This window comes from Mandrillus leucophaeus, unplaced genomic scaffold, assembly GCF_000951045.1.
Source record: "Mandrillus leucophaeus isolate KB7577 unplaced genomic scaffold, Mleu.le_1.0 Scaffold599, whole genome shotgun sequence".
Classification (NCBI taxonomy): domain Eukaryota; kingdom Metazoa; phylum Chordata; class Mammalia; order Primates; family Cercopithecidae; genus Mandrillus; species Mandrillus leucophaeus.
Genome location: NW_012106463.1, coordinates 2,195,415 through 2,207,711, shown reverse-complemented (window position 1 = coordinate 2,207,711; position 12,297 = coordinate 2,195,415). Strand labels below are relative to the sequence as shown.

Below are 12,297 nucleotides of genomic sequence, written 5' to 3'. Positions count from 1 at the left end.
AAAAATCACTTCCCTGGAAGTTGTTTCATTAAATAGTATCAAGCTTTACAAAAATACCAGTTTTGTGGCCTTCAGAAAAGAGAACATTACCGTTGATTAATATCAGACCGAGAAATCAAGGGCACTAAATATGTTTTGGAGACAGTAATTATGTGTGACATCCAGAAAATTTCATCAAGTATGGAGAAGACAAATTTGATAAATCGTCCCAGAATAGAGAGGATCTTATCCTTTTCATTAGCTAACTTAAAACAATGTACTATAAAAGTCAACAGAAAATCAATGCGTAAATAATAGGTATTTCAGAAGGTAATTGAAAAAAATGAATACAAAAATGGAGAAGAAAGTCTTCCCAGACCTGAGAGGGTTTCATCATTTCCCCGGGAATACTAGTGACAGAGAAAAACTTCTAGTCATATCCTAATAAATGTGTCCATTTCCAATGATAAGAAAATGCTGCAAGCATACACCTAGAAAAGTTATTTCTACAGTACAGAAACTTGAGGCCAGAGAGATAAAGATGACAAATAAAGCAGAAAGTTGGGACCCAATAATTTTATACCCAGCCAAATCATCATTTATCATGCAAAATAAATTTAATCTTAGATATGTTTTCAGTAAAAAGTACTTGGAAATGTTCCTTAAATCACAATTCAAATTAAATTTGAATTAAAAAGTATCTCTACAACACAGTAACTGTAGTTAATAACAATATATTGTACTCTTGAAAAATGCTGAATGAATTTAAGTGTTCTCACCACAAAAATGACAACTATGTGACATAATACATATGTTAGCTATATTTAGTCATTCCACAATGTATATATACTTCAAAATACCATGTTGTACATAATAAATACATACAATTTTATCTGTCAATTTAAAAATAAAAAGGCCAGGCCTATAATCCCAGCCCTATGTGAGGCCAAGGTGGGAGGACTGCTTGAGGCCAGGAGTTTAAGACTAGCCTGGGCAACAAAATGAGACCCCATCTCTAAAAAATAAAAATTAAAAAAGTTTGCTGGACATGGTGGCATACGCCTGCAGTCCTAGCTACTCAGAGGGCTAAGACAGGAGGAAGGTTACTTATGCCTAGGAGTTCAAGGTTGCAGTAAGCTATGATCATGCCGCTAGACTCCAGCTTGGACAACCGAGCAAGACCCTGTCTCTAAATAAATAAAGACAATTTTAAAAACAATTAATTAAAACTAGCTGTTCAAGAGGATTGTTTGTAAACATTAAAACCAGACAGAATGACAGAAATGGCAAATAAAAGCAATAACCCTTAATGACAAAGGGATTAATGCCAATAGGTATTATTAACTATTGTAATTATAGCAATAACAGAATGCATAAGATTTTTTAAATCTTTTAAAAATACTGAATCTCACACAATTTTGGTTGTTGTAAATAAGGACAAAAAATGTACGAAAGGAGTGGGTAGAAACAGGGTACACAAAGCTGCTTAATTCCCATTTTCCGTAACTGGGAATAAGACACTATTATTCTGATTCCCTAATTAAGTATGTTTAAAAATATAAATCATTTTATACAGAGCCAGATAGCTCACACCTGTAATCCCAGCGCTTTGGGAGGCCAAGGCAGGAGGATCACTTGAGGCCAGAAGATCAAGACCAGCCTAGGCAACATAGCGAGACCTTGTCGCTACAAAACATCAAAAACGTAGGTACAGTGGCTCACACCTGTAATGCCCGCACTTTGGCAGGCCGAGGTAGGAAGATCATTTCAGCCCAGGAGTTCCGAGGCTGCAGTGACCTGTGATCACACCACTACACTACAGCCTGACCTGGGCACCAGAGCAAGACTTTGTCTTTAAAATTTTTTTGAAGAATATAAACAATTTTTAAGATAAATTCCAGTAGAAAAAAAAAATCTACTTTCCAAAAACCAACCACATAACACAGAAAAAAACAAAAACAGTTGTACAGCCAAAGACACACTTGGTGCAAAGGGAGGAAGTTATTATGCTAAATAAAGATTAGAGTTCATGGCCAAAACCTTACTGACCTAAATTTATCAACCTTTCCTTCCCAAGACATCTGGCTACAAAATTAAGAAGATATATTTTTTAAGCAGAGAAAAAGTTGGTCCCCTTTATGCTCTGCTTGGTTCCTTTAGGCTTAATTTCATTAAATGCCTAGCTGAACTAATTATAAAGATCTCGTTAGCATAACTAAGTAAAACAAACTCTGCTCATTATTATTACCTAGAATAACATCAAAGATATTGCCTTGAATCACATGGGCAAGTTGGTGTCAGGTTTCCCCCTGTAAAGTTATTTTCCCCCTGTAAAATTAACAATAACTTATGAGAACATACTTTGAGACTATGTTAACATCTACTACTCTCAAACTTTCACATACCCGTTTTAACATTCATTTTTACCCACTAGCTTAAGATCCATTTATGGTTCTTACTTAAATCAATTGTTATAATTGCCAAAAGGCAACTTACTAATTCCACCTTTTCCTTTATGTTCATTCATTAGTCAGAATTCTACATTAAGGACTTCTAGATCATTTATTTATCATAGATCCTTACTCTATTTATGGGTAATAAACAAGTACTGTCTTATTTATTTCAATGATTAAATTGCCCTATAGTCAGTCAATGGGAGTTTTGCCAGGCTGGCTCCTGTATCTCTTTCAAATATCCCCATCATTTTACTTTTTTGAGCACTCCCTTATGTTATGAGACTACAAGATGCTCTAAGCATATTTTGCATTTTTTCTTCCCCTATTCTAGAATACGCCATTTCTCTAAGGTTCCTTCCAGTAGAGAACAGTATTAATGGTATTTAGAAACCAAGATCTAGTGCTAGGTGATCTCATTGCTAAAGGAGTAATCACTGCTTCCTGGCCATCTTAGCAGACAGACGTGGAAAAAGATGTACAGATGCATGCATGTGTATCCATAATAAGATCTATTTCTATATCTACATACTTTTTTGATTTTTGGTTCTGAGACAGAGTCTCGCTCTGCCGCCCAGGCTGGAGTGCAGTGGCATGATCTCAGCTCACTGTAAGCTCTGCCTCCCAGGTTCATGCCATTCTCTTGCCTCAGCTCCCAAGTAGCTGGGACTACAGGCGTACGCCACCATGCCCGGCTAATTTCTTTGTTTTTTTTTTTGTATTTTTTTTGGGGGGACGGAGTCTTGCTCTGTCACCCAGGCTGGAGTGCAGTGGCACGACCAGGCTCACTGCAACCTCTGCCTCCCAGGTTCATACCATTCTCCTGCCTCAGCCTCCCAAGTACCTGGGACTATAGGCGCCCACCACCATGCCGAGCTAATTTTTTTTTTTGTTTTTTTTTTTGTATTTTTAGTAGAGACAGGGTTTCACCATGTTAGCCAGGATGGTCTCAATCTGCTGACCTCATGATCCGCCCGCCTCGGCGTCCCAAAGTGCTGGGATTACAGGTGTGAGTTGCAGCACCCGGCCTATATGTACATACTGCTAAAACCATGAATTTATGCCACTATCTTAAATTCCAATCAAACATCAGAGTTCATTTTAACCTTCACCCTTTTCACCTTTGTAACTCCCTTCTCCAACAGTGAGAAACTGGCTCCCATTTTCCACAATATATTTACTTATTTGCTTATAATAGTATAGACAATTGCTTCAAAATTGCAAACCCATGCCTCTATGACAACAAAAACCAAAAATTCTAGTTAACTCTATTAACTAGAGTTCAATGTTTGTTTCAATCTTTTCGTCTTTATCCTGAGGACAGAGTTCAAATACTAGGATCAAAAGTTACCTAAATTAGTTGTTTTTCACTCCTTCAGTGTAGTTAAGTTACTCATTTGAAATACAGTTCAGTTCATTTGTTTCTGTTTGTACTCCCCCTTAAGGTGTTTTTTTTTTTTTTCTCACTTGATTTGGTTGGTGTGTTTATTGCTTATATACTCAGTATGTGAAACATTAACATAGTTCCAAAAGTCAGACAGGTATCCTCAGAAGGGTCCCTGCCCCCATTCCCTGTATCCTTTCCACCGCATACCTTTTTACCCATCCTCTAGGAAATCAATCTTATCAACCTCCAATTTATCTTTGTGTTTTGTTTCTGCCCCAATGAACAAATACATACGTATTTTCTTATTTCTCCTTCTTTCTTACACAAAAGGTAGTATGCTATACACAAAGTAGTAGATACTTTTGCACTTTACTTTTTTCACTGATTCTGTAAGTTTGGTTTGTGTGATCCCTCCAAATCTCATATTGAATACTGATCCCCAAAGTTGGAGGTGGGCCTTAATGGGAGGTGTTTGGGTCATGGGAGTGAATCCCTCATGAATAGATTAATGCCCTCCCTGGGACTGGAGTGTGAGTGAGCTCTTACTTATGTTCCACTACAGCTGGTTGTTAAAAAGAGCCTGGTGCCTCCCCATTGGCTTGCTTCTCTCACCATGTGATGTCTGCACACGCCACTCCCCTTCCCCTTCTGTCACGAATGGAAGCTTCCTCACACCCTCATCAGAAGTAGATGCTAGTACCGTGCTTCTTGTACAGCCTGCAAAACTCCGAGCCAACAAAACCTCTTTTCTTTATAAATTATCCAGCCTCAGGTATTCCTTTAGGGCAGGGGTGTCCAACTTTTGATTTCCCTGAGCCACACTGGAAGAACTGTCTTGGGCCACACACAAAATACACTAAACTAACGATAGGTGATGAGGTTAAAAAAAATTGCAAAAAAAAAAAAAAAAATCTCATAATGTTTTAAGAAACTTTATGAATTTGTCTTGGGCCACATTCAAAGCTGTCCTGGGCTGCATGCCACTCACAGCCTGAGTGTTGGACAAGCTTGCTTGAAAGCAAGACAAACCAAGACAACTGAACAACACATCCAAGAAAGCACTCCATAGTCATGCCCTTTCCCACTCTTGTTCACAGGTGCATAATGCTCCACTGGATTTTCCTATCACGTAGGTTGCTTGTAATTTTTGTAATTAAGAAATGCTGCAACCTTATACATGTGTATTTTCATACTGTGGGAAGTGCGTCTTCTGGGTAAACTCTGAGATTTGGGATTGCTGAGTCAAAAGGCATGTATGTGGTCAAATAAATACATCTTATGTCGCCTAATAACACATAATTTCTGTATTATTTCTGCCCCCCAAAAAATGCATAACCTGAATCTAATCACGAAGAAACATCAGCCAAACCCAAATTGAGGGAACTCTACAAGTAACTAATTTGTACTCTTTAAAAATGTCAATGTCATAAAACAGAGACTAAAGAACTGTTCCAAAGTAAATAAGACATGGAAATAATGAATTGGATAATCAGCTTTTCTTTTGCTATAAAGGGCATAACTGGGACAACTGGCAAATTTCAAACAAATTCTACACATCAGGTAATAACATAACAACAAGTCAAGATTAATTTCTGAGTTAGGTCAGTATATTTTATTCATGAAAGCAAATGCAGCCAGGCACAGTGGCTCACACCTGTAATCCTAACATTTTGGGAGGCCAAGACGAGTAGATCACATGAGGTCAGGAGTTCAAGAACAGCCTGGCCAACATGGTGAAACTCCGTCTCTACTAAAAATACAAAAATTAGTAGCCAGGCATGGTGGCAGGCACCTGTAATGCCAGCTACTCAGAAGACTGAGGCAGGAGAATGACTTGAACCCAGGAGGTGGAGGCTGCCGTGAGCTGAGATCACACCACTGCACTCCAGTCTGGGCAACAAAAGTGAAACTCCATCTCAAAAAAAAAAAATTATCCGGGTGTGGTGGTGGGTGCCTGTAATCCCAACTACTCGGGAGGCTGAGGCAGGAGAATGCCTTGAACCCAGGAGGTGGAGGTTGCAATGAGACAAGATCGCACCACTGCACTCCAGCCTAGGCGGGGCGACAGAGTGAGACTCCGTCTCAAAAAAAAAAAAAGAAGAAGAAGAAAGCAAATGCCCTGGTTTTTCAGGCAAAGAGATATTTAAGGATAAGGGTGGCATCATGTCTTCAACTTACACTCAAATGTTTTTAAAAACTATATATTGCAGGGAATAAAGCAATATGGTAAAATGTTGCCATTTGGGAAATCTGGTTAAAGTCAAAAAAGAAAGCAACATCAGATGTCTTTTTAACACTTATATTCTTATTTCTACTGCTGAATTTTACTTACATGGATAAAGAGCTTTCTCCCAGAAAAAAAAAAAAAATTCATCGTATAAGGTGACAGCAAGTTAAAGACGGCAGTATTAAACTGTTAGTACATACCAACAATAAATTGACTATAATATTTTTAATTAAACTGTAATTTAAAGCTGTTTAGTGCTATGCAACAAAAAATCACATGGCCTTTATAAAACACTAAAAATGAAATATAATTTGTAAGACATCAAGGAGCTCAGTCCAATTATTCTAAAGTACAATTTAAGACAATTTATATTTCTTCGCATCTTTGAAATACATTTTTCTTTGCAAAAAGATATAAATCTAAGGCCTACCAAGTATAATAGTTGTAAGTTTCAATCTCAGTCTCAGTAGCTCTGCCCAAAGTAATTCAAGATCAAGGCCTTTCAACAAAATTCATGACTATTAACCCCATGCTGTCTACACGCAGAGTGAAAATCCTTTACTCATTATCACTGTTCATTAAGAAAGGCACAGTGGAAGTAACATCCTAAAGACCATTTTCCCCATCAGAAAAAAAGGTGTTCAAGTGGCATCACAAAATGTTTCAATTGTATCAGACCAAGTTTAATTTGAAAAAGAAACCTTTAAAATGTGTGTGTGTGTGTGTGTATTTTTTTTTCTTTTTTTGAGATGGAGTCTTGCTGTGCTGCCCAGGCTGGAGTGCGGTGGCATGATCTCCACCCACTACAACCCTCCGACTCCCAGGTTCAAGCATTTCTCCTGCCTCAGCTCCTGAGTAGTAGTAGCTGGGGTTGCAGGCACCCGCCACCACACCCGGCTAATTTTTGTATTTTTAGTAGAGACAGGGTTTCACCATGTTGGCCAGGCTGGTCTCAAACTCCTGACTTCAAATGATCCGCCAGCCTCGGCCTCCCAAAGTGTTGGGATTACAGGTGTGAACCACTGTGCCCAGCTAAAATATTTTTTTTTTAAATAGTTTTAAGAAAGTCTCTTCCCACTCTCCTCCCCCAATTTAAAGTTATCAATTTATTTTCCTAACTGAATGGAACAGACTATTTTCATTCAAAGCTTAGGAAAGACTATATTTCAGCAATCAGATAAAATAAAATCCCATCCCAGTGAGCAGTAGCCTGTCATCTACCAAGGGAAAGCAGTATTCTTGACCAACTCAACAAAAGTGCTCCCACTCGGCCAGGCGCGGTGGAGGCCCAGGCGGGTGGATCACCTGAGGTCAGGAGTTCATGACCACCCTGGCCAACATGGTAAAACTCCATCTCTACTAGAAATACAAAATTAGCCGAGTGTGGTGGTGCATGCCTGTCTGTAATCCCAGCTACTTGGGAAGCTGAGGCTGGAGAATCACTTGAACCCAGGATGTGGAGGTTGCAGTTAGCAAAGATCACGCCATTGCACTCTAGCCTGAACAAGAGTGAAACTTCGTCTCAAAAAAAGAAGTGTCCCCACTCAACTCCTACAACTTCCTTATCCCAAAACAGGCACACCCATGCTCGCAAACACACACACACACACAGAGACAGACACAAAGAGAAAGAGAACAAACAAAACACTTAAGAATAAGATGCAAGTTAGGAAACTGCATGTTAAAATTTCCTTCTTCTCCAAAGGCAGTCATCCTCCATAAGAAAATGTTCTTCCCTGAGTGTACAGAAATTTTATCTAGGAATTGCCTGCAGGACCATTTCAGCTGTTCCCCAAACAAGAAAACCTTTAGTATGGTATCACTTTGGGGGCAGGTGTCTTATTTTTCAATGCTAACAATTTATTTGTACATTAATGTAAAAAAAAGTTCACACACTAAAAATGTCTAGAGTTTCAAAATCATAGATAAAAGTTAACAGTTTAAGTAGTTTCTAATTGCAGGAAAAATCTTCAAGATGTAGCAATGGAACAGCAAATTGGGAATTTAAACTCACAACCTTCACATGTGGATCAATTAACTATTAACACAAATCTCCTGAAATCTCTTCTCAGCTCTCTGCCCCAGGAAAAAGCAATGAAAAAGCATTCAGCAAAAGACAAACTTTTAAAAAGCAATGCTGGGTCCAGACTAACAGGTCATAGGACTGACTGAAATTCAAGATGTGAGAAATCAGCTAACCCCTACCTCCCTCAAAATCTGGCAAATTGTTGAATAAAAAGTTAACATGTTAAAAAAAAAAAATAATAGAAACTGGGATACTTCGCCCTATAAATTTTTAAAAAATATATGGTCTTTTCTCAGAGTTACCAGATAAAGCACTAACACCAAAATTAAATGCTTACATAATTATTTCTTAAAATCAAATCCAAACTGACAAAAAGAAATTTCTCCAACTCAAAATGGAATCCACACATTCATCACCTGAATACCACACAGAAGGAGGGGAGTATAGGGTTGAGCCAGGAAGGAGAGGGCAGTGAAGACTTAAAGTAATAGACCAGATTATGTGTCAAAGAAAAATGAATAAATTACAAATTTTGTTTTGCAGGAATACCAAGATACAGAACTAACAGCAGCAAATAAAACCAAGTAACAATTCTTTTTTTTTTTTGAAGCAGAGTCTCGCTCTGTTGCCCAGGATGGAGTGCAGTGGCGTCCGCCTCCCAGGTTCAAGTGATTCTCTTGACTCAGCCTCCCGAGTTAACTGGGATTACAAGCACACACCAACACGCCCAGCTAATTTTTGTATTTTTAGTAGAGGTGGGGTTTCACCATGTTGGCCAGACTGGTCTCAAACTCCTGATCTCAACTGATCCACCCACCTCGGCCTCCCAAAATGCTGGGATTACAGGCGTGAGCCACTGTGCCCAGCCAACAATTCTTATTTATTTACTCTGTAGATGGCACTGTGCTGGATGATTTACCTGCATTATTTTATTTACTCCAAAAACCTAAGGGTACTATTATTTAATATTATTCTCCCTTCCCAAGTGGTGAAACTTGGGTTTAGAGAACCTAAGAAACTTGACTAAAGACACAGCTAGTTAAACGAGAAAAAAAAAAAAAAAACCACTCTAGAATTTCAAAGGTGTAGAAATTTGTTCAACCAAACCAAACATTTCATGAAGAAACAGAAGCTCAGTCAAGATAAAGGCCGATTAAGAAACTACTCAAAGTCACCTGGGTAGAGAGAGACCTAGCCCCTACATACCCAGTGGTCTCTCCTAACCACTCTGTACCATCTTGAAGTCATTTCCTACCTAGAGTTTACTCATCATTTAGGTGTTCTACCTACCAACAGAACTTCACACATTTTTCAAAGAATGATGAGCAACAGAAAGGAGGAGGTCATGTACACACACGTACTCATTAAATAACATAATGCTTTATGTTTTATCATGGCTACTTTATGATATTTATTTTTAAAAAGGAAAAGGTATCTCAATTTAACTTCCTTAGTTTCCTAATTTTGCAACTCTTCATATGAACAGAGGGTAACAACTAAATCTAAGTCAAAGAAAGTTAGGGTAAAAAGCATTGTTTTTAAATTCTCCGTTCCCAATTTTATATATTTTTTCTGCTCAAAATTACATAGTAGAAAATATATATACTGAAAATTGTAAAAACAGTCCGGTGTTTCAGGAGTCTCAAAAATATAATTAAGACCAATTTGTGCCATTCTAATCTCCTACCAAGAGAACTGACTTCTGTTTATTAAAATGATTAGTCTGCTGTGTTCTCTCCCTCCAGTTACTACTGCTAAACAATCATAGTGGAATGAATTTTAACATCCCAGGAGTCAGGCAATGAATAGCTACCCTATTAAGTGTAAATATAAAAAAATCACTTTAGTTCCATAATCTAAAATTAATATAATAATGTATGCAGCTTTACTATATACTGTACTAGACATTCTTCTAAGCCCTTGACATGTTAACTCATTTAATTTCACGGCTGTATGTGGTCCACCATATTTCCCCAGTTTACAGATGGGGAAAACTAATATACAGAGAAGTTAAGTAACCCGCCTAAAATTACACATGCAGCAAGTGGTAGAGCTGAGGCTGCATCCAGGTGGTCGGGTTCCTGTTCTCTCCAAAAAGTCTCCTTTTTGCAGAGACCAGATCACAGGTCCCAAATCAACTATCAGTCCCACTTCTGCACTTGCCACCTCCTCTCTCCCAGCTAGCATATGACTCCCACATATAACATTTCCATTCTCCCCACCACCAAGCCTACATAGTGCTTTCATCAATTTGTTCCAGACTTTTCTGAGTCTGAATTCCCTTTGCATTTAAACATGTTAGAGAACTGTAGGCATAAACACTGATAACACCTACCATTACTGAGCACACACAACATGCTAGATACAATGCTACAAACTTTGTCGTAATTTAAAAGTTATAAAGAATGTGTAATCACACCCATTTTACTGGTGAGAAAACTGAGGCTCAGAGAGGCTGAGTATTTTGGCCATGTTCTCACAGTCGATAAGTGACAGCTTTAAAAGATACACATGCTCAAGTCTGTAAGACTCAAAGTTCATACTCTTGATGTACATATGTCTTCCTCATACATACCTGCTTCCTTTACTTCTTTAATATCATCTAGAGCATCTAGGTACTATACTATTCATAGTGGAGGTACTGCTTCAACAAATGATTCTATAAATCATTAGGAAAACAGCAATTAATTTGTTTGTTTTGTTTTTGAGGCAGAGTCTCGCTATGTTGCCCAGGCACGATCTCGGCTCACTACAATCTCCGCCTCCCGGGTTCAAGCGATTCTACTGCCTCAGTCTCCCGAGTAGCTGGGACTACAGGCGCGCGCCACCATGCCCGGCAAATTTTTGTATTTTTGGTAGAGACGGGGTTTCACTATATTGGCCAGGCTGGTTTGGAACTCCTGACCTCGTGATCCGCCCGCCTCTGCCTCCCAAAGTGATGGGATTACAGAGAGCCACGACGCCAGGTCCAATTACTGCTTTCTTAATGGTTTAATACCATTACTTCCCCAAAAACAAAAGGGCCCAATACCTTAATTAATTAACATGGGCTCAAATAATTCAGGTGGCCCCTTCCTCAAAAAAATTTAAATATTTGTGATTCAAATCTTTTAAGTAACACTACTAATACTGGAACCCAAGATTATTCTCCCACTCCTAGACTTCTCCTCCACTCACCCTCCCCACCGCCCCCCACCCCACCCCACTCCCGGCCTTCACACTAGTCCCCAAAGAAAGGGTTAGCTATAAATTGTTTTGCTTTGCCATTAGATAACGTACAATCTCTCTGCGCCCGAGGGAAATAGCAACCTGAACAACACCCCTGAATCTGTAGCCTGCTAAACTTAAACCAATCTCACCCCTTACTCAGTGATTTTTTTTAACCCACTAATAAGCATACTGTAAATGCTCATTACATAAAACATCCTTTCTTCCTGGATACAAAGGTTTTAGCAGTAGTAATCCCAGGGAATATTATAGCAGCAATTATTGCTCATTTACTCAATGTGAAAGGTGACAATCACATTTGTTACCGTACAATATTTTAATGTCACTATAAACACTAAGTGAAATAAGCTATTCGGGTATCTGACAAACGGGTGAAAAGGAAACCAGAAAAAAATATTTCACCGTTCATACTCTAGATACTGTGAAGAATATCCTTGTTACCTGTTATAGCAGGGTACCTTCGTTCTCTCCCAGCATATGCCACACCTTTTAGGTTGACAAAAGCAGAAAGACATCGGGGCTTTGTGTTTTAAAAATCGCAAAAGAGACTACTCAAACCTCTCCCCAAGAGCAAATTCTAAGAAGGAAGAATTCCACCTCCCTTTTCTTTACCACAAACCCCTGACTTTCCGCCTCTAGCAACCAGGGAGGGCTGGGGGTGGGGGAGAGGGTGGTTAGAAAACAGAACGCACGACTCGGTCATATCCCAGCCCGGCCCATCCCAAACTTCACCTAGGCACGGCGAGAAGCAGGGCGGCATCAGGAATTCCTAGGAAAAGGTCTCACCCCATCAGAGAACATTTTTAACTTCCTCGAAGCGACCATTTACCCGGGGCATTATCACACACTCCCACCCGGACACATTACCTAAGAGAGTACTTATAAGAAAAGCATAACAACACAAAGAAATACACAGTGCTTGAAGCGGGTAGCTCCGGCTCAGGCGGCGCTGGGAAGCCCGGAGACCACGCGGAGCCGCCGCCAAGTTGCCACTGCG

At 39.2% G+C, this 12,297-nt stretch overlaps 1 protein-coding gene across 3 annotated transcripts in view; it reads right to left on the bottom strand.

The window, feature by feature from the left end:
• Positions 1 to 12,296, bottom strand: part of RRAS2 (related RAS viral (r-ras) oncogene homolog 2) — a 79,147-nt gene extending 66,851 nt beyond the window's left edge. Inside the window, exon 1 of one of the 3 annotated variants that reach the window (XM_011999577.1) lies at positions 12,201 to 12,296. Coding sequence is in view for 1 of the 3 variants with exons in the window: in XM_011999574.1 (XP_011854964.1) it covers positions 8,410 to 8,481 (72 nt within the window). In the remaining 2 variants the exon portion in view is untranslated. Of the gene's footprint in view, positions 1 to 8,409; positions 8,500 to 12,200 lie in introns of those variants that run through there. The other 2 variants (XM_011999576.1, XM_011999574.1) reach the window with 2 other exon arrangements.
• Between the last annotated feature and the right edge of the window lies 1 nt (position 12,297).